The sequence below is a fragment of the Poecilia formosa genome, unplaced genomic scaffold, assembly GCF_000485575.1.
Source record: "Poecilia formosa unplaced genomic scaffold, Poecilia_formosa-5.1.2 Scaffold79, whole genome shotgun sequence".
Lineage (NCBI taxonomy): Eukaryota > Metazoa > Chordata > Actinopteri > Cyprinodontiformes > Poeciliidae > Poecilia > Poecilia formosa.
In genome coordinates, this window is record NW_006800018.1 from 767,305 (window position 1) to 791,090 (window position 23,786).

Here is a 23,786-nt window from a genome sequence, read left to right on the forward strand (position 1 = left end):
ATCCCTAGCTCTAGAAAAACAAAAAAACACATAACATGTTAATCCAGCAGAGAAATAACCACCATCAAGCTGCCTTAGCAGGACTGGAGGAAAAGGCTACAAAAAAGTCCCTAAAGTAACAAATATCACACTTTATGTGAACGGTGTCCTTAGGAAGCATATTACAAATGGCTTAAAATCCAACTATTTGTGTTTGTGGGGCTATGGTTGCTGCGTCATGCAGTCACTGCCACACCTAAAAAAGGAGCAGTAAATAATTCTGATTGTTACTTTTTTCATTATCACAATAGTACCCCAAAATATTGTGGTAAAAGTTTAGCTTCATATCGTCTACTCCTAGTGACAAGTTGCTGAGTTGGTAGACGTGAGCTGGTGGACCGGTCTGTCCGTCAGCTCTGTCTCACTGCAGAGCAGAAGGAGACAGTAGCTGATTTTCAGACCTTTGCAGAGGCAGATAAGATCAGTGGATCATTCAAGTATCACCCAAAGTAAGGAAATTGGAGCCGTTTTATCAGTGCATCCTTACTTGAGGCTGGGATGGAGGTTCACCTTCCAGCAGGACCACCACCCTTAACATCAAAGCTACAGCACAATGCTTTAGATCAAAGCAAATTTGTGTATTGGAACGGCCCAGTCAAAGTCCAGACCTAAAAACAATCGAGATTCTGTGCACATTCTTGAAAGCTGCTGCTTACAGATACTTTCCATTCAATCTGACTGACATGTCAGTGTTTTACGAAGACAGCCTGTAGAGACAAACCCCTAAAGAGCCGCAGCTAAACGTGGCTCTACAAAATATTCACTCAACAGGACTGAAAACAAAACTCATCCTCAGTTATTAGATTTGTTTTACTTTAACTGAAAAGCATGCCTAATTTTCTTCAACTTAACACTTATGTGCTACTTTGTGTTGGTCACATAAAATCTGACAAAATACTCAGTAGTTTGTAATGTCACAATGTGCTAAGTAATGTCACAATGTGCTAAAGTGCAAGGGTTTGAAAACTTTTGCAAGGCACAGAACACGGTTGACCGTTTCACCTAAAACAGGTTTAAAACTCAGAGATACAAATCATTTAATGACAGTGACCACAGCAGCGAGGCAAACAGGAAGCTGAACACGTCACCGCCTTAAGGTCTGTCTCACCGCTCAACGCGCCAGAAGAGATTCCCAGGAAGTGCTTGAGATTAGCCCAACGAAGATTAACAACTGTGATGTGGAGGAAATAAGTGACATCCCCCACAGCACCTGCTGACTGCTAAGACAAGCCGCCATGTGCCGGAATGTTGTGAGTGTTTATGGTAAAACAGCCTCCAGCATTAGAAGCAGGATTTTAGATGCAGGTGCATGTGTGTGTTTGTTGGCGTTTAACGAATTGTTGAGGGTGTGTGTGTGTGTGTGTGTGTGTGTGTGTGTGTGTGTGTGTGTGTGTGTAATGACACTGCACAAGCGTGCTGGTGTGGGCGTGCAGCTGGAACGATGACGTAATTGGCTGAAAGCTGCATGGTGTTGGTGGAGCTGAATGACCGGGGCTGCTGGAGATGTGAATGGAGGCTTCCAGCAGAGACCATTAGGGACCGCCGTCTCCCAGTTGCTATGGGGGCTGATAGGCTCCGTTTGGGAGTAGAGTCGTGGATGGGGTGGGGAGGTGGGGGGAGGCAAACTTTATACAGGGTGGGGTGGTGACTGTGCAAACTCACCCTATCAGCTCAGCTCTCGCAGTGAGGCACGGCTGTACATCGATGCCTCCCCCCTTCCCCTCTCTCCCCTGCTTGCGCATACCTTGGTGTCATTTCTCCTTGAGGAACTCACCATCCCATCAACATACACATGTGGACCCACACACACACCAACATACACACCAAATCTTTGAACTGTCATAAAGCAAGCTATTTACCCAGGGAACATGGAGTCATGACAAAAACGGACACACACATTAAAACCTCAAACACTCACTCCTTCAATAACTATAAACAAACTAGCATGCTCACTAAAACCGTACCTGAGGTGTGGTCCTTTACCTCTCTCTCTCTCACACACACACACACACACAATCCATAGAGTTAACGTTGAGGGTGTGTGCCAGCCGCTTACCTGTCCAGGATGTCATGGCTGGACGTGGCTGTGGCTCCCAGCAGTCCCAGTGCTGCACTCCCCACCGCTGCGGCAGCCCCGCTGCCTGCCTCCATGATACTGACTCACCGCAATGAGCAGCCTGCCAGAGGAGAGAGAGGGAGTGAGGGAGGGAGGAAAGGACGAGCAGGAGAGAGAGGGAGAGGATGTGAAGAGGTAGATCAGGAAGGCAAAAGACAAATGAGACAGAAGGAATCACATGTAGAGGCAAGAGAGATGACAACAAGGGGATCGAGGGGTGGGGGGGAGGAGAAAAGTGTGGGAGGAATCAGAGGGGACGCAGAGCTGAGGGAATGATGAGTGTCGTAGAGAAAAATGAGGAGAACATGAAAAGAGAGAGGAGGGGGGTAAGGAGGAAGAGAAATAATCATGAAAATCATGAGCAGGATTTCGGCACAGTGTAAACACATGGAGGCTCTGGCACACACACCATGTGTGAATCAACAGTTGAACGCCAACACGGGCCACGCTGCCATCCTCTGCTCTCAAGTTCCCTTCCCAGCCCAGACTGGAATGAACAGGCTCTTCACCGTCAAGGTAACAACAGAGCTACGACTGCACTACATCAGACAGCTGGCATTAATTACAGAATCTACATGCTGAAGCCTGTCACAATAACTGATTTTACCGGACGGTAAATTGTCCCACAAGTTATTGCGATAAACGATAATATTGTCATTTTGAGACCATTTTCAAGTAAAATAATGGCACAATAATGCAAATTTGCCCTGAAATGGGAAGAAATTTAAATATCAAAACTAAAACACAACAACCAAAAACAAGGGAGAAAATGGAAATAAAAACCTCACCCCACTGAAACCAAAAATAAAATGGATTATGAAGTCTGTGTAAACAAAACTGCCTTTAGAAAACTATTCATCATCAGAGCAGAAATTATCAAGCTCATTTTCATTTATCATGTGATTAATTGCTTACTGCGACAAGCTTTCAAATGTACTTTAGTTGCATCATAAGCAACTAAAGTACTTTAGCTACCAAAGTACTAAATATTTTAGCAAGTATTTAGTTTAATTCATATGAATTAAACTGAAGTTCAAGACCAAACATATAACAATACTTGGACACATCCGTTAAAGTTTCTCGCCCTTCCGCAGTTGTGTAAGTTCACATAAATACCCACATACCCAGAAAAACTTTTCTGCACCAATGAAAAATTAAGTTTACTGCAAAATTTCCATAGAATTGCTCAAAAACACCGGGTTTAAGTGACTGCTAGCTCCCACCTGCAGGTGGCAGTTGTTCTTCCTGCCCCTTACTTCAGGTGAAGTTATAGTCCCAGATCAGTATGATGAGTGAAATTATATTCACTGTTAAATAAGCACAAAAAAACGAACCGAGAAAAGTGGTTTCCCTCTGTTTTGCATGACAGTAGGGGCAAATTATTCTACAGGCCTTGCAATAACGTGATTTAATGAGAAAAAATGATTGTAAACTTCTAAAGTAGCACCTCAAAATCAGTGATTTTGATTGCCAAAAAATATAAATAAAAAAAATCACAAAAACAATTGCAAAATCGTGGAGGAAATGCACATTACTAACGATGCAGGAGGGAATCCTTTCGTAAGCACACTTTCTGCTTGACTGGTGAAAAACAAGGTAGAAAATTGGAAAATCTCATATTTTTCCTGTCAGTGAAAGAACTAAGGTTGCCAGGTTGCTCTGACAACAATGTTTTTGGAGCTGAAGTTGATACAAACAGACGCATACTCAGAGTTGGCCACTTTAAGTTTCACTGTGGTGCTTTTAAAGATGAAGTTGAAGGAAGCACAGAGAAGTTATTAAATGGACAGCATTTTCAACATGTTTAATTCTGGCTGCAAGACAGAGCGAGAGAGTGAGACTTTCAGCAGATACCAGGAAGTCAGAATCTATTCCAACAAAGTTGCTCAGTTTTATACTTTTAAGCTTTCAACTAGAGGTGAGGGATAAATCTATTTTTGGGGGCTTTGAAATGCCAACATCAATGATTTTAAATGTTTAATGAATGTCAAAACTTATCTTGAAGTTTATTTATAACCTCGTTCTTAGGAATGCAGAAGGCAGAACTTGGATGGTTGTAATTGGGGCAGCAGGACAGATGAGGGTAAACAAAGTCGTTTTAAAAAAGAAAAAAAAAAGACTGACGAGAAACAGGCAGCATACACAACTGAGCTGAAATATTTTGAAGCAAGACAAACATTAGAAATGACTACACTGTTCCACCTGCAGGCCAAAGAAAAACAGCAGATTGTGCCGCTGTCAGCCAGAGAACTGTTAAATGTCAAAATTCCTCCCCAACATGGAAGACATGAAGTAAATGCTTCAGTCTTTCACACTGTGGCCCTTTGGATGTAAAATTTTCACCTCAAACATATTTTATACAAAAAGTCAAATTTAAATCAGTTGGTCTTCGCTATAAACTAGTAAAAAGTGACCGTTATAGTTTTATAGCAAAAGCTCTCACACATGCTGCGTTTACTCTTCTCTTATATGAATAATTAATGATCACTAATGAGAAACCGTATCGGTGCATCTTTACTTATTTATACCTTTACGATCAAGTTTCCTCTCAGGAAACAATGAGACCTCTCAACTACTCGTTTCCCAAAACTGAACACTTCAAAAGTTTTACACAAGAGAAGAAGAAGGAAACCCAGAGTTAAAGTTTTTGTAGTGACAATGTCACTGGAAGTATAAAAGAATCGACTCTCTGCTGCGCCATCGCCCAGCTCAAGTTAGCTCCATCTTAGTGATTCAGCTCTACAAGTCAATGTTCCTAAACCTTGAGAAAGTACCAGACTAGGATGATCCCCAGGTTTTCAGACATTTATCTGAATGAAAGAAAGAATGACCCAAGACCATTTTAATTCTGTAAACGGGACACTTAGCAACTTTCTGAGTCACCGCCGGACAGATTTTCTGAGTAAAAACAAAGCATAAAGTTGTTTGAGCTTCAAAAGATGTGAAGTTTATTCCATGCCATATTCAATCCCATGAAGCAGTCACTGTTTGGACTGACTTTTCTTCAATTAAGAAGGCTCCGTGTTTGTCCCAGTCAGCTCCCGGCTGATGGAGATGAGAGACGAGACAAGTCTCCTTCAGCACCGCCAGGCTTAGAGTGTTTGTTAAGCAGTAACAAGTGATAACAGATCTAAATTTGCTTTAGTGTTCACATGGATCCGAATACTGACTCTGGAAGCAGGTGCAGTCATAGTAAAGGAGCTGAAAATCACTCCTAAAAAGCTGACAGCTGTGGAACATCCTGCCAGAGTTTTAAACCACAATAAATATTATTGGTTGACACACATTAAGTTCTTACAGCAGCTCAGAATGTGTGACAGAAGTAGAGATGCACCAATCCAAGATTAATATCTGCATCTGTATCTTTATAATTTAATATATTTATGTCTGTGTTTAAAAAAGCTAGATACTATAAAAGTATACATTTTCAGTATGTGTGAGGCATTTAAAAGTGATGACAAGAAGCCTGAAAAGGAGTTAATTTCCTTTTTTGTATTAGTAAAACATTTTTACCCATCATTCAGGTTGAGACATCCAATGTGATTCTAAGAAATATAACTGAACAAAACAGGAAGGCTAAAAAAACAGAGAGAAAAAAATAATCTAGCTATATTTCTTAAAATGATAAAAACTGGCCAAATTAAGTATCCACCTCAAATCGGCTCGACTTACTGTAACTTCACAAACACAAATAATAGAAACGTTATTAAAGAAATCGGGAGACGGGAAAACTAATCTTATCAGTTGAACTCAATACATATATCTGGTGAGGAACAATAGGAGCCCCAATTTAAATATAAATAACTAACAAGAAAAAAAAATTATACCGGCTGAACTCTAAGGTGCAACACATTGTTTGTCAGAACCACTACAATGCTTCAAGTGTTTAAAACTTGTAAAATCCTGTCCATTTCTGGAACTCAAATAAACTCAGGCTCACCTGCAGCCTACTCTTTTTACCACAAGTAAGCACTATTTTCACACAATTATTAACTGAATTAAGTCCGAGTCACTTGGCTTAAACAGGAGGATGTGGTCATCTTTCCTCCATCTCTCATCATCCCTGTGCCTGGAATCAGACCTTCCCTGGAATATCTGCTGCGACACCACAAATAACATGACCTCCTCCAGGTCAAACAGTCAAAAGCAAGGCAGGAGAAATGACCCAAAACAACAATGTGTTCATCCAGGCAGATTAAGTAATCCTACAGGAGAGACACCAAAAGGAGAGAAAGAAGGGAGGGGATCTTCACAAGCCCCATTGAAGCAGCTGCTTCTACATCTGAGGCAGACTTCCTGCACACATAATCCTCTGGGTTCTCTGCTAAAAAAGCAGCCGACACGTACACTTACTGTAGAAATATGGGCAGTCAGGGAGCAGTTCCCTCCCTGAGGGCACTGAAGGCAAATGAAGGCATCATCTTTGCTGTGATTAATTCCAGTCCCACCAAACCTGCACAAGATGGCACTTCATTTGTTTAGAAAGGTTTGAAACATAAGCTAAGAGTAGCTCTCGACTGCTACTCTGAGAACACACACACACACCAAACTCGCACTGACATAACTCCATGTTTTTTATCGCGTCAGTGTCCGCCTGCGTGAGTAGAATGCATGGAAATACATGCACCTTTTGTGTACAGGGAATAAGGTGTGCGACTTAGTCGGGACCGAAGGTGTGTGTCTACGTGTGCGCAGAGCGTGCGGCAGAAAGCAGGCCGAGCTTCCCACGATCACCTGATGCAGCAGAAAACACAGAAAATGGCCGACCTTGTGAAAGGACACAGCCTCAGCTCATCTCGGAGGAGATTAAAAGCCAGGACTGAAAAGTCTTGACACGCGAGGGAAAAATCCTCCCCGTCATCACAATGGCAGCACAGCAGAGGAGACGCTGGGGTGATATATTTACAGCCTTGTCTCACTTAACAGTGTTAAGTGAGACAAGGCTGTAATTTTAGGGTTTGATAGAAGCCTGCACACAACTCTGTTTCTTCTACTTTGTGTCCTAAGCTCATTTCTGAATAAGTAAGTGGTGTAAAATGTACGCCAACAGAACCCAATAATTTTCAGTCAGTTTAAAACAAAACACACATTTAAGTGACAGTTGTTCAAAGTTAAGATGATTCACATCTTATTATTGTTATTCTCTGAGTTTAAGAATAATTTTGTGGCTTTGATGTGAGCAAAGCAGACAGAGAAAAAAATTTATAATTGATGCTGGAAAAATGAAATAAAATTACATTTTAAAAAAACACTGAAAAAGATTTGTTTTGATATTTCCAAGCAAGTTACACTGGTCTGGATGGTGTTACTGGTGCATACGAACTCACGCCCAGTTCAATGCATGAACTATAAACCTGGCTTTAGCCTGGTGGGGTGCCTCGTAACCCCTCGATGGGAACCCCGAAGAATGCATGATTAGATAGAAAATAAGTTCAGGAACTGGCAGAGACAACTGGACCATTAAAACATCAGAAGTGAGCGAGTACTTTCCTTAAATCTATGGCAGCATATGGTTGAATGTTTATGCTCAGCAGCAATTAATTCAAAACCCTACAAGCACACAGCAGTATTCTGGTGACAGATTTAGAGCTAAGCTGATACAGTCCACAGCCGCAACAGTAACAGCAGTAGTTCACAGCAATAAAAGTCAGGCTTTCCTAAAAAGTTTTATTTAGTAGGAGTCACAAGTATATTCTCTAAAACAAAAGTTAGCTTCTTTGTACATGCTTGCATTCCACCTAAATACATGGGTTGAATCTACTGCATGAATAATAAAAAACCTCTTGAAAATCAGCAATACTGAAGCAGGAACAGATACTCAGATGTGCTATTTCTATACTTTTAGAACATCTGTTACATATTCTTGCAAAAAAATACACAAACTAACAGGAGCAAGACTGTTGTACAATACTGCATTATTTAATTATACACCTATTCTCACTTACAATCATTACATCAGACACCAGGCTGCCTTAGATGCAACTCTCCCAATCCCAGCCATGCCTTGTTTATCCTGCTACTCATTGAATAGACAGCAGCTGAGTAATCAGAAGCAACATCTGCTTAGTTAAGTTAGCTGTGGCTAAATTTGGAGCATGCCTGTATTGTGATAATTACAGTAATCTGTTCTTGAAGCCCAAAGGGGGGCAGAGAGGGGTTGTCCTCCACAGAAAACCCAATTAAGGTTTGTTTAAAATGTTACTCCAGCTTTCTGTGAATAGCATGGGAGAAAGAGACACCAAACCTATTAATATGTTGCTCACAGTGTGGCATAGCAAGCAAATACCTCGTGAATGCATCTATCACAAACACTCATGTCCAAATTTGGTAATCTAACCAGCTATATCAGCCAGTGCTGCTCATCCTTGGTGGGAACAAAGTCAGAGATCTTTGGACTGAACTTGGCAACAATCCGACTGAAAAACAAGTGTTGAGCGCAGCCTCTCCGCCTCGACATATTGATGTGCAAATCAGCCGGTGACGTCAACCTGGGCACTTGTCAAGCAGTTCCTGAAGGACCTAGCAACAGCATTCACTCTCCCGCTTCTTTCTGCATCATTTCTGGAAGTCTTAGCGAGAGCTTGGGTCTCCATGGATAGCAGAACCCCAAACTGAAAGGCATTAACCCACACAGCAGCTTCCCCACTGTGTTCAATGAAATACAGTTGCTTTCTTTGCCACATTCACTTTATCTGACGAAGCTATCTTGTTTTCAAATGTGCAGCCCTAGTTTTAAGTGAAGTCATGAGGTTCTAACTATGCAGAGGTTTTGCTGATTTTATGGCTAAAGCCTGACAATGACATACAGAAGCCTACAAGCTGAACTTTATTTTTTAGGTCAGTGATTCATAATGACGAGGCAACGTTCAGTGAGCTCAACTCTGTGCACAAGTTCATTCTACAGCAAATAAAGCAACATATTGCAACAGAACAGTGGATTCCAGCTCAAAACTGATAACCAGAAATAGATTCCTCCCATTGGTTTGATACAGAGGGTGGGAGTGTGTGTGCTTAGGGAATTCTTGGTTTTGGATCAAAACTGTCAATATGAAGATATTCTTGCCTAAAAGTCATCTGTTGAGATTCACTAACATCTAAGACGCTATTAGAAAAGAAAACGTATATGACATGTTGAAAACTGCAGGGTTTCCCCCAAGTGCATCATAAGCCTGGTGGGTCATCAGGCTTTGCTTGCACCCCCTCCAGGCTAAGCATTGTTTGTTTATTTATTATAGGTTTTTTATACATAGACAGTACCAGTAATAGAAATGACAGGTTAGAGAGACTCTCTGGTGAACTGGGAAAATACTAGGGCTGTGTAATTTGATCAACTCTACGATATTTATCTATATTTTTTTCCTCAGAAAGTATCGGTTTTTCATTCGCAAGTATCAATACGTTAAATCCCACTTTGAGTTAAATGTCAAATCCACCAGGGGTCACGCCAGCAATTGTCATCCCACTGCTCCCAACTTAGTGACTTTAACGCTAAATTTATCAACGTTTCAGGCAAAAACATCAGTATTGGCCAAAATCAAAATCAGCAGGTTGGGCTTCTTAAAGATAGGTCAGAAAAGTGGAAGTGACGTACCTCTAGTGTCAACTTTCATACTGCTACAATTAGGCCTGTCCTGATAAACGATAAATCAATTAATCGCACGATAAATTAAACCTATCCACCTCATTTTAATTATCGGCTTTATCGTCTCTTCTTGCCTTTTTTTTTTTTTTCTTTCTGTTGATGACACTGAATGAAAAAAGGCTCAACTCCGGTGCTCTGCACTGACCCTCCCTTCCTTTTTCCTTAGTGTAATGTCCAGGGCACACTACACCAGTTGTCGGCCGTCTGTCGGCCCATTTTCAAAACCTGAGAGACACATTAGCCGACAGAAATCCTAGGTATAACGGTTCGATCGGGTTCGTCGTGCCGTGTGTTGTCCAGCCACCTGGGCACAAAATAATGGCTACAAATCCAGTTAACTAATTTTAAAATCAGGCATTAATCAATGAATTACTAGAATCTACCTGTGATGTATGTGGCTAGAGTCAGCGTAAAGTCCTGACTGAATGAAAATCATTATAACCTATTTCACGTTAACGAAGAACAGTTGAAAAGTTACCGGGTTTATCAACTGCGGTAGCAATTTGGCTCCAGTTCCTCCCCTTGTCATTTCTATATTCTTTGCACGAAATGTTGAATAAACATTAATGTTGTTTCCACATATCATCTCCAATGTCCGCTGGACTTCGGGTTGCGCCGTGTCAGCTGTTTGGGATTCTCCTCCATAATTTCCCCTCAGAAATCACGGAGGACAATCCGCGCTCTCTGATTGGCTACCCGTCACATTCAGCGTTAAGCTCCCAGTCGGGGAAAAAACCCTGATTTAGATCGGAGCGGCCACGACGATCTACCATAACACACCACACACTGCAAGATGATCGGTTATGGAATCACCAGCAAGAATCTTAGATCAGCCAACAATCTAAGATTGTGATAAGGAAAAAATAGGGACAAAAAATCGAGTAGTATGAACTACTGCATTAGGTAGTCGGATGTGCCCATCTTCTCTATTTAAATCTCGTGATTACTGAAGGGCAATATCGTATACAGACTTCATAATCTGCACTCTTTTGGTTGAATACTGTATTTATTTCCACTTTGGCTTTATGTTGCTTAGTTTTTATTCAAGTACGTTTTTTGTTAATGGAGACTGAGAATCCATTTTATTTTTGGTTGTTTTGGTTATTTAGTTGATCAGTTCCAGTGTTATGTGTTCTTTTGAAAATAAAGTGCATCCATCTATGGCAGGAAATCACATGTATTATTAGTCATTTCCATTAAATCAGTGTCAAAAGGTCTTGAATCAATATTATCGTTTATCACAATAATTTTTTAGACAATTAATCGTCCAGCAAAATTTGTTATCGTGACAGGCCTAGCTACAATCCCATCTCTGTTTTCATTCATTTATGGGCAGTGCAGACCAGTTAGATATACTTTGCAATCCAAAGAGACTTTTTAAATATCTGCCATAGACCAACAACCCTCCCATCTCCTCCTTTAAGTCATCAATCATTCCAGTCGGACAGGCAATTATATTTTATTGGAACGCTGTGAGAGCAGCCTGCCTGGATCAGTATGCAGTACAATGGAGGGATAGCTGGTAATAGCTCCTCATGTCAGAGTATTTTCTCCTCATTCTTATTCATAAATCATTTTGAGGAAAATGTTCGCAGGCACATTTATCAGTTTAAGCTGGATGAAACCCTCCTCTGTGGCTATTGTGGGGGAATCACCTGAATTTATTTCTACTTGCAGCTCGACCATGGCTCTGTGAGACCCTGACATTTACAATGACACCCTGAGTTGTGTTTAATGAGGCTGGAGCTACTCAACATTCCTCTAGTTGTGTCTAACCCCACTCTGTACAGCATCAACACTGGTAGCAACCTTGAACTCATCTGCTAACGGCTTCATTGTTGTGCAGATGAGTCTTGTATTGGAATGCATCTTCAAAACGCACAAATCCTTCTCATAATTTGCAATGCATAAATCACAAAGTTCGCCTACAGATTAAAAACAAATTATCAAGCACAAGGATAGACAGCAGAAGACCGGTGCACAATTATTTTCCCTGATGAATCCTCCTCATTACCTGGGACATCTGGAAACTAAATCATCCAGAGAAGAAAAGGTGAACATTTCAATGAGAACTATGTCATTCTAGAAAAATAAAACAAAAAGAATGTGGGATTTGTTCTCATAAAGAGAAATGGGGTTTCTCACTGCCTAACAAAACTGGGCTTGTGTGCAGTCAATGCGAACCTCTAAGCGCGCCACTATAAAGGCTGAGTTATGAGTTTTAGAGGTTGGTGAGCAGTGAAACTGATCACAGTGAGGCATATGCATTTACATCTCACACACTCAAAATTAATTCATTTTGTGTCTGCGCAAAAACACGGTGGACTGCTGGTGGACTGGCCTAGTGACCCCAACAGAACCAGTCAGTATCACCCACAGCAGAAAATGATTTTGGGGAATCAGAATGAAGTGGTTTACAGAGTAAAACACCAAAGATGATGAAGTTGTACATGTGAATAGAAGAAATGCACTGAATAAAAAATCAGCTGGAGACTGAAACTAAGTTTCAGCCTGGCCACAAACCCAAACCTCCCAATTTTTCAATCAGTTATTGCACCATACCAAGACTATAACAAAAACTTGTAAAAACCTTTGAGCAGCCTCTGACAAACTGGCAGACGTGGGAGTGTTTGCCCGTGGATATTGGCTGTCAGACTCTGATTGGTGCTGCTCTTCCTTTTTAAGTTTGAGGCCAAAAAATAATAATCCTAGTTCTTGTAAAACCTTAAAAACAATTTACTGCTTGTGGAAACACCAAGTACTATGTGAGATACTAATGGTTTGATTTGTATTTCCAGTCAGCCTACACAGCATGAGTTTTCAAGAGGCCCGCTCCACTTTTTTCTCCTTCTCTGTGCAACCAAACAGCAGTAGATGCTCATTAAATCTCATTTTATAGGCCTCAGCACAGCTGAAGCATGCAGAGGATGCTGCCATCACTGCTTACAAAAGCCTGGCGCTCAACTGTTTGAATGCTCCCGTCATTATCATTTTATTGTAACAGTCATTGTTCTTGGTGTGAATGGCCCTTTAGTCACAACAGCTGGTTTTATGAGCTGGTACGGGTCTCTTAATATAAAGCTGAGAATTTTATGAACAAGACCGAATAACCTCAACGGTAGCAGAAGACGTAACGCTACCAGCAACCGACCACATGCTTGACCACTGACAGAACTCTCCTCAGTTCTGGGAGATTGGTGATCAGCTGAAGCAGATCTTATTCACCTCAGCCAAGGTCTAAAAATCAACCACTGCTCTCTTTTCCTTTGCCATGAGAGACAGAGCCTGCATGTCTGCATGTTTGCAGTTAATAGCCATTCCGCTGTTACCAACTCAGTGACTTTCCTTCTATATACAGCAACATTTTTCAGACAAAAGAAATAAAAATAAAAAAAATCAGTACCAGCCATAAACAGAAACGGCAGGTCAGGCTTTTTAATGACCAGCCAGAAAACTGCAATCCACTGTGTGAAGCATCAACAGTGACCACTAAATCCCCCCAATCACTGCTGGGCACAAACACCATTTATGTGAAGCCATTTTATCTGAGCTGATGAAAATACAAGAGTTATGCTGGACAATAAAACAATAAAACCTTTAAAATAGACTAGCATCACATAAATAGACTCACAACTTAGTCATTACTGTATGGATCCAGAAGTACTGCACCGCTGGTCCACTTCCTGATACGAACCTGTTAAGTTTCCCTTACATTTACAGGTAGAAACCATTTAGCCACTTTGAAATATTTAACGCATAAAAAGCAAAGACAGTTCCAGTTTGAAGACTAAAGGTTTAGATAATGATGCTCAAACACTGGATTTGACAAGCCGTTTGTTTTTGCCATCTTATTAATTTTTACTTTAGATTTGTTGTTAATCTTGTGATATTGCAGAATCTCATACTGACCCAAACTTATAATAAAAGCAGATCTGCACAACTAATACCCTTCAATAAAGAAGAGACATCAAGTCGGACATGAATCTGTGTTGTCTGCTTCAGTTGTGGCAAAGCTAAGGACGAGTAAAAAATGTCAGCAATGAGCCGGCGCAGATGAATGTTCTGTACACTGAACCACCGTGTCCTTGTTCACCTGGACTTTTATTTCTGTGAGCTACGAAGTGCACACATCACAGAGTGCAGTGTTTACAGTGTACATGCAGATCACAGGTTCAAAGTATGATCTGAAAAGGGCTTTGCAGTAGTCATGTTGTTGACATCATTACCAGGAGCAGAGCTGCTTTCCTGTTTCATGAATACTGAAATAGATGCTGTGAAATATATATATAAAAAAAGAACCAAGTGAAAAATCATTTCAGATTTATGGATAATAAACGAGCATCCAGGGTAAAATCATTTATTACAGATACCATATATCCACAGCAGAAATCAGAATAAATAAAAGGCAGACTTTCTATAGTTACCAGGGAAATTGTTAATTAAAAATAGTTTCGCTTTCCAGGGAAAGTATTATGTATTTTCCAGACACAGAGTGCTATTTTATAGCCCAGTCAATTAACTGTGTTATCTCCTGTTCTAAAAATGTTGTGCATGTCAAACAGGAGAAAGAAATCCAACTTTGGAAATTAATGGCTTGAAATTGGGCCTCTGTTTCTTTAAGACGCTCATGTTCTCCTGACATCACCACTGTTATTAACCCTTTTAGCAATGTTTTTATCTATTGATAAGCTTGTTCAATGAGCAGGTGCACAGTTCCACCAGGTGTTTGCTAATTGTTGCTGGCTAGTGTGAAGGAGTTGAGTGTGGGAGGAGGGATGCTCTGAGGCAAAAGCCTTGGATCTGCAGCTCTGAGGACTTTTGTCCTCTGAGGCGCCACTCGGTCCACCCAGGCGTTTTGCCCACCTGAATGGTTGCCGTGGGAAATTCAAGGATTTCTCAAACATGCAAGAATCAAGGCAAAAAACCAGGTGTGTTTTTGAACAAAGCATGTTCAGACACCTGAAAATTAAACGCACAGTGATGTATAAGCAACAAAAAGAGAAAAAGACTGGGGTTTATTAAATACATTTACTAAAAATGTAAAGAAAAGTCAATTTTATCGAACTAAAAATGTTAATTTTTCTCAGCACAGCTTGATTCTTATAAGCTATTCCTAAGTATCTACCAATTTATTTTTCTTAATGAGAATTTTTCCCTTAATCAAATCATTCAGCAGTCACTTAAAAAAGGTCGTTGGCACTTTCTGCGACAGCCTGCCGGGGAATAACTCCAGGTGAATGACAAGTGTTCTCCTGAGGCGTGGCACCAGCGCCGTGTCACAGAGGAGAGGACACGACTGCATCTGGCCCACAGCACAGCATGCTGACTCACACTGACACACACTAATAAATAAGTTATTTATCAGGGCACCTTTGACATAAATCTCCCAGAAAGTTGTGCTGAAAAAGCGGGTGGGTTCAGCTGAAACTAATCCTCTGTCCAAATGAGGCATCTGTCCTGTCAGTTACCCTGGACAGCATTTAAAACTGAAAGACAAGCAAGAAACAACTCATGGTTCACTGACTGGATGCGGACGCTCCACAAGCCGGCTTCATTAACTTCCCCTGCAGCTCTGATTAATGACGAGGGCTGCATGCTGCCAGCAAACGTCCAACACCATCAGGCTGTCAGCTACAGACAAGGAAATAGACTATTTTCCATGTATATGTATGTTAGCCTAAGGCGGTTCATTTCCACAAACTTTTTAAAGCCTGAAAAATAAGAGCTGAGAGAAGTACAGCATCTGCCGACCGCGTATTAATCTGTTTAATAAGATTTCGAGACAAATCCAGGTAGAGCTTAGGACATCATGCAAATCATCGAGTGCACCGCAGCTGTTTAAACAAACAAAAGCATGAGTCACTCCGACAGGAAACTCATTACGCAAGCCTTCACAACTTCCTGTAGTTTAAATGGAGCTGACCACACATCGACAGTGAAATGGAGTACCAATTACAAAAACATTTATTAGCGGTGCAGTTCGGATGTAAATAAAATCAGAGAGATGAGATGGATGTTGTGTTAAAGTTTAATATCGCAGCCTGAATACACACTGTGATAGTCAACTGTTATGTAGAGAACAGCAAACACTTTAGACACATGACTATAGCTTCTGCGTAAGATGAAGTGAATCTAAATCCATCTGTATTTGTTTGGTAAAACCTGATTGTTTTTGTTTAAACCTGCCCAGAGGTCTAGAAAAAAATACACAGACTGAATGAATCTGGGGCACCTTTAGTACAATTACTTCAACAAGATAAATAACATGGTTTTCAAATTGAACATGTTACAGTCTGAACGGTGGCCCTTGTCAGGTGTTGAGGTGTTTTACAGCTTCCAGTTCGACAGAGGAAAAGCACATTGTTCCTCAGTTGAATGTTTTTCTGTAAAAACTAAAGATTTCTCAGTCTAGCTTTTCCTGACCAATGCAGGTCTCCAGTTTTGAAATCTGACCCGATTCTGTTTTTTCCTCTTCTTCTGCTTCTTCTAAGTAGCTTTGAATCCAACAGAAAATGGAGGACTTACAAAGTTGCATTTTCAGATCATCTCAAACTGGCCAGACCAAATGCTCAGAGAATCGAGTGAATCTCACTCAACCCTACAAGAGATATGCTGGCCAAGAGACACACCTATTAACCCCAAAGTTCAACTCTGGCTTGTGGCCTTTAGCTTGTTAACTTCAGTTTCTGGAGGCAAAGCAAGAGAAAAGTTGGTTTCTCAATCAAGCAAACCATCTTTGAGATTCCATGGCTTTAAGTGGGTTTCCATCCGTATTATACTCCATTTACGGTGCACAACAGATGGAAAGATACTGAAAAGCTATTGTGTCAGCCACGGCGGGCATAAGATGGTCAATGTGACGCTCTCTTTCAGCACAGCACTCATTAATTTGATTTAACTTGGATCGTTGTCACTGAAATACTTTAAGACTGATGACTATCCTTTACAGAAACAACATTGTCCAAAACTGCATGTTTTCCTGTGGAATGCATTCAACATTCACCAAGTCACGCACAGCAAGAAAGAGGTTTTGACACACAAGACTTGAAAGACCAGAGAAAGACCTTGGTGCTGCTGTAGGCCCAATAGATGATGACTGATGCGGTTGCTTAATTTCCTACAGTCAACTAGTTACATGTTGTTGCCAATTACACTTCTCCACAGGAGAAAACATGCAGCCTCAATGAGATTAATTGCATTCAGGCAACACAGCTATTGAACCGTGTTTTATAATTAAACTTAAGCAAACTGATCTCAAAATTTCTAATTTTACCCAGAGATTTTTGGCTCGATTACAATCTGCAGTAAAACTTTGACCTGCAACGCTGACTCACGTTTCTCTTTAGAACTATAATTAACAGCCTGCAAAATATTTCTTTCAAGTCTTCATGCTGTGAGTGGTCATCACTTATTTATACAAGGAGCAGAGGAAACATCCCACCGTGTGTGTGTGTGTGTGTGTGTGTGTGTGTGTGAGCAGAGTCCATGTGAAAAACAGTTTTACCCTTTTAAAATAACAAAATTAAAACAGAATTGACATTTTAAACCATCTTTGGGGATTAGCAGAATTAGCATGATTAGCATTACCAACTTTAAATATCAGTCTCCGCAGAAGTGAAACACTTTATCTCTGGGATTTCCAAAAAGGTTGCCATCATTTCCACACCCAGTATGTTCAATCAGAGAGAAGCTCAAAGAACACCATGGAGTAACTTTACTGTAATCTAGACTTCAAGGTTTTTGCTACAATTGGATGGAGATGCTGTGGGCAGGAAGCATCTCTGACAGAGGTCAGTCTTTCAAACAACCTGAAGAAGCCTCTGACTGAATATTGCTGCTGGATCACGCTCTCAGAACCATGACGACATTCCAACAGCTCAATTTCTGAGCAGCAGAGATATTCCACTGGAACATGATCTGGATGGCATCATCCAGTTGTTGATAAATCCTGATAATCTACCTCATTTGCCGCGTTTCGTCTTTAAGTCTCTGTCTGGTCACATGGTTATAAAGTTGGGCAGAGAGACGTTGGAGTTGGGGGTATGATCGATGGAAGAAATGGCTTTGTTGTGCCAGTAGAAGACTGGTTTTGCCTAGGAATAACAATAAATAATTGCTTATGGCAATTATGAATACAACTAGTAATTTAGATCAAAATGACCAAGTGAGAGAACAACCTGATTTCAATCTCAGTTATGGTCTGTTCCTCCTCCAGTCTCTGCTATTCATCTTTAACTAACACATGAACACTGATGTGCAAAATATCTGCATTAACATCAATATTAGTCATATTTTACATAACGCTGCTGGTAAATAAATCGAGGTTGATATAAACAACCAACATTTGTTTTAATCTTGTTGCCATTTATTCCTGATCAATTGTTTCCGTAAGGTGTAAAGAAATATATATATATATAAGTTATGAGCCATAACAGCAATATTAATATTGGATATTGACATCAGCCCAAATCTGTATATTGGTGCATCCCTATCATAACAGAATCAAAGTTCTGCCACCATGAGTGGTGCAAATCAAATCAATCATTTTAATTCTATAAATGTCCTGTAACAAACAATAAAGTGATAGAGCAACTTGTCTTCTTTCCTGCCTGCTGAACGACCTACAGATTCTTTAGAGGGTTTATTCTGGAAACCCTCTAATGATGTCATGAAGCTTTCCAGTTGTTGCAAATGTAAACCAGCCTGCATGGAGTGACTTTAAATACGATCACTACCCCCAGCAACTTCAGTTGGGATTTTTTTTAATAGTCATTGGGAGCTGACGAAGAAAAAAAAACAAAAACAAGACTTATGCCATGACCAAGCAGTTTGTTCTGCCTCCTTTAAATGACATTAACATCATGTGGGCTGTCTTGTATAATCCAACAGAGTACAAAGAAAAGGTCATATGCTATTAGACATCAACTGAATTGAAGGCTACTTTGCTCATACTAGCAATTTCTCAGCCATAACTCAAGTGGACAAAAGTCCCAGGTCACTGGAGAAGGCGCGTTTAAATCCAGTTCACGTCAGTCCATGCCGGCTGGTTTCAGTAGGAGCCACTTAGATGTCGCAGGTTCCACTCGAGACTATAATCAAAGTGAGGCACGGGCATTATGATTCTCCTTCAGTGTTGTGTTTTTATCTACCTCATTATGCTCGTCATTCGATGCCCTCTCCAAAGCCTCCTGTCTCCAGTCTCAGAGGACCGGCCATCAGCAGTGACCTTGTTAATTCTGTTGATAAGATGAATACGGCCCGGCCACAGGGCCGTGTTCGGTGTGAGAGGCGAAAGCTCTTGGTACAGAGTTCTGACTGAGAAACTGGGGAGTTTCTTCCTGTAACTTAATCTTTGTTGCTCACTGAAGCGTTTTAACAGCTATATTATTGATAACATGCACTTTGGAAAAAAATCTTGCTGACATGATAAAATCGTATCAGAGCCAAGACTACAGGATGTGGAACTTTATTCTCTAGAGTACAAATTAACTTTCAAAGGAATAGTCCAAGGGCTTGACAATAAAGCAATAGCAATACATATCACAATACACATGATCACTATCAATAGATAATACATCTAATAGAATATTCAAATATATATAAACATATCAGAGAAATGTGCTTGAGCTTATTTAATGAGACCAAGAGTATTGAATTCATAAAAAACACACATTTTAAAAGACCCTCAGCATTAACTCATTAAATGACATGTTCCTAATCTTTGTAAAACTCAAAAACGCTAATTGAATGCTAATTAAATTTCATGCATTTAATTATGAGAGAAAAACAAAATATTTGGCGTGCTAATCACCATTCTGATTTCAATCTCACGCCGACGCATGAGTGCATCTCTTCTTAAAACAACTTCCATTTTTAAAATGTGATTGTGATGAATGCCGTTTCCCTCACCTATAAGTCACCATGACATGACTACCAATATTCCTTAGCAGAAAACAAAGTCGGTTTATACAAACTGCAAAACACAATAAATCTACCAAAAAAAAAAACTACTGCAAATCTAATGTGCTCCAGAAAAAAAGAAAAGAACTAAAATAGCATAGTTTTCTTCAACTAAGCAATCTGTATAGAAGATTTTAAACGTGAAGTAATAGCTTTCTACTGAGGCTGAAAGATATTTACTTCAAACTTGAAGATTACAGCATCAGAAAAACATGCTTTCCCACTTCAAATACTCTTAAAGTTGAAAACATTCATTCAGATCAACACACAAAGAGCACAGAGCAGATAAATGCTAAACAGCTGCTCACATGAGTCAGTCTGCTAAACACAGCTGTAATTGGCTGTTCGGATGAAGCCACGTCACTGATAGGCTGGTGTTCCTCCAGTCTGAATGTGCTCAGCGCAACGAAGACTTAAAGATTGTGACTACTGGTCTGTGAGAACAAGAAAAAGTTTTTTATGCACAAACAGAATGACTGGCAGAAGTTCAGCAACGACATGACAGGTGAGTTTGACCTTAATGCAAGACGACAGACATGGCATCCATCAACCTAATTAACAACATGGAGGTGAAGAAATGTGGGTTTGCGCGACCCGCCATACAACCTGAGGCTGGGGGCCGCTTAGAGCCCCGAGGCTCAAGAGTCCTGCAGCTGTAAACGGGGCCACTAAGCAGGCTCCACTGGGACCTGGAGCAAGGCACTGATATCTAATCCATGATGGCACTGAAAACTGTACCAAGTACTATTAAGGGAAGTTAAGGCTAGGATTTAAAACCGTGGCTACACAACACCATGACTGGCTAAAGACAAAAAACGTTTTTCAGCTGGGTGAAGACCTGATTAAAAAAAAAAAAAAAAAAGGACAACAGAGATTAGTGAAGCGCGTTCATGTGAGAATTTAAATCCCAGTTTCAAAAAGCTCATTTTGGCGTTTTGATTTTCTCTTTTACTTCCTGTCTGCTGGACGGAGGGCCGCGGGGCTATCGTGTAACAAAGGTCAGCTCTGGCCTGAGCTCAGCACATCCCAGCTGCACACGCTCATTTTACAAGTGTATCAATTATTGACTGTGGTGATGTCATCGCTAGGTGACCTCTAAAGCTGAGACGGCTACATGTTTGTTGAGAGGGAAACGTGTTACCGTTCCCTACACCGGACAGAGGAGATGGTGACGGATCAATCGTTTCTGTCCTTTGGTTACACAGCTGAGCCCTGGAGATTCCGACCTACTGATATAAACATCTAATTACTGCCATCGCTGTTTAATTCATTTTACTGAACTATGATCCTGTAAGAAATGGAGAACCTGAAACATCTACAGGATGAGAGTGAAGATGTGGCATCAAGCTGCTTTTCCAGCTGCGGAAACCCAAACCAGTTCTTCAAAACAACCAGAAACCAATTACCAATCACTAAGTTTTACTTTTTTTTTTTTTTTGTCAGCTCAACAATAAACTTGGCATGAAATATTTAAATCTAAACAAATGAAAAAGTCTGGAAAGGAATGTAAATCTTTTTCAGTTCAAAAACTTCAAAAGGGTTTTGCATATTTCCTGGCAGCTACTTTACTAATTTCTTTTGGGCTCGCTTGAAGAAAACTGAAAAAACAAACAAAAAAAAACAAAACAACAACTATCTATTCTCTCAATAAAAATATAAGTTAGATCACTTAAGTTTTAATAATGTAATTAAAAGCAGATATGGGTGAACCGCACTTTGATTTAATGTCTGTTTAGAGTTGTGATCCTATGTACCTGGAAATTAAAAAGAAACCAGAAAGCTCGATTATTTAGATATTTGATTGATTAGTTGATATTTTTATGAAAAAAACAAAACTAAACTAAACTAAACAACATTTGGGTAATATTTTTGTCCTAAACAAAATAAAAAAAGTCTCCATCTTCATTGACCACCTGCATTTGTGGTACAAAATTGTGTCATTTGGGGGGCCGCACGAAGTCAGCCACACTTTGGACACCTCGGATTTACGGGAAACTCTCAAGTATTTAATACAATTTGTATTTCAATTTCAGCCAATCACAAAAACATTAGAATCGACAGGAAAATAGTAATAAAAACTAATTTGCCACATTCTCCCTCTGTCATAGAACCCAGAATGTTTTTGTCATCAAAATATGAATGTTTTACCCACTTATTGCTGAAATGTCACCAATCAGCAGATTCTTAAAATATATTTGTTTAAAAAAGGAAACCAGATGAAGTCGCAGTACAGAAATATTGCACGGTTCAGAAAGGAAGTGCACAAAAGTGACACATTCTTCAGAGTTCATGTTCCACAAAATCTATTGCATCTCTTTACTTTTAGACACAAATCGTGTGTTTTTCAATACAGTAGACACAGGAAATGTGTCTCTATAAAGGTACGCATCCGGCTGGTTTACGTTGGGAGTAAAACCGGCTGATCAGAAGAAGCACACTGGGCTGGCACATCATCATTAGAAATGGTGACCTGGTTTCATTGCTCCGGTTTCTGTGTTCACACATTCACACAGGTCAGAACTGTGTGTCATGGTGTGTGTGTTCGGACGACTCAATCTGGGGCAGCATCCGGAAGAATCATTCAGTTCTTCTTTTGAAAACTATTAGCAAAATGCAAATGAGCCGATTAAACGTCGCTCTGTCCTTAACGTTTCCATCCATTAGGTTTTTATTGAAGCCTTTTATTCTAATAGTTGAGAAATGGCTCTTCTTGGCTCTGATTTTTTTCCCCCCCTTGATTGTTCAAAGAAAGAAGGATCCCTCCAGGCATCGAGACATTAACATTTTTCATCCAATTCAATGAAAAGGGAAAAACTCAAACCGAGGCAGCGCACGCACTTTTCAACCGCTGTAAAACTGCTGAATGAAAACATGAGGGAGGAATATTTAAACTCCATGCTGACAGTTTCCAGAAGTTCCACGGCCTTGTGAAAACCTCCAGTTCAATTTCCACTCGTCTTCGCAACGCAGCAAGCTCAGCGATCAACAGCGTTGGTTTCCCTGACGTCCGCCAGAGTGACTTCACACAAAGCCGCCGCCAGACCGACCCTGAAACAGAACTCCTGTTTCTCAGATCTGATCTGAGGCCGGAGTGGAAATACCCTGGCAACCAGCTAATCGGCGGCGGCGTCAATGCCAGGATTGTTTACGGAGGAATGGAATCTCTTCTGGGAATGCCGCGGCGGCATCTCCGCAACTCCGCAGTGGGACTGGAGCGAGGCGCTTCCGGAGTCGGCAGCAGCAGGATAACCGTCAGGCGGGATGAAGGGGACACACAGGCAGACATAACAATGGCTGGTTAACCTCAACATATATGTGGCAGTGTCTGATGCAGGGGTCAGAGGTCGTGTCTGGCTTTGTCACTGGCAAACGCACGCAGACAAAAAGACTGTTGAGTGTACTAATGTTTTATGCACAGACGAGAGCAGAAGGCTGCACACAGACAGTGTATCCACACACCGATTTAAATTCAGAATGCTGAATTAATTAGACTGGCAAGGTGAGCTGTCACATTTATGATCAACTACTACGCTCCGTTTACACTGTGGGTGGTTATTAGGCAAGTTGTACTGCAGAGGACTCATTTTATTCTCTCAGTTAACTCAAAACAATGAGACCTGGACGTCTGAGGAACTGGCGGTGAAGTTTTGCCTTTCTTAGGAGGAAATATGTTCAAACCCCAGCCAGGTGTCGGGACGCACCCATCTGCTTTTTTCCACCTCCGGAGCAGATATTTAAAAATTTTCAATATTGAGACAGACACAGATATTAGTATCAGATCAGTGCATTTCTAGCCAGTGGTTTTTCTGCATGTTCTTTCCATGCATGGGTGGCTTTCTGTCCTGGCACTCCGGATTCCTTCCACAGTCCAAAAATGTGTATAATGTAGGGAGAAAAAAAAACAATACCTTGGATTTTATAAAATCTATATAAAGTTTAGGCAAACTAAACTCCAGAGACGCAGCAGAAATCCAAATCTGTCGGCTCCTCCCTGTTCAGCTCTCACTGGTACTGGAACTAGGTTTTATT

General features: G+C 40.6%; 1 protein-coding gene across 1 annotated transcript in view; it reads right to left on the bottom strand.

The window, feature by feature from the left end:
* LOC107836733 (rho GTPase-activating protein 32-like) overlaps positions 1 to 23,786 on the bottom strand; it is a 58,664-nt gene that overhangs the window by 30,312 nt on the left and 4,566 nt on the right. Inside the window, exon 2 of the mRNA XM_016673576.1 lies at positions 2,096 to 2,419. Coding sequence (XP_016529062.1) covers positions 2,096 to 2,190 — 95 coding nt within the window. The 5' untranslated portion in view covers positions 2,191 to 2,419. The remainder of the gene's footprint in view (positions 1 to 2,095; positions 2,420 to 23,786) is intronic.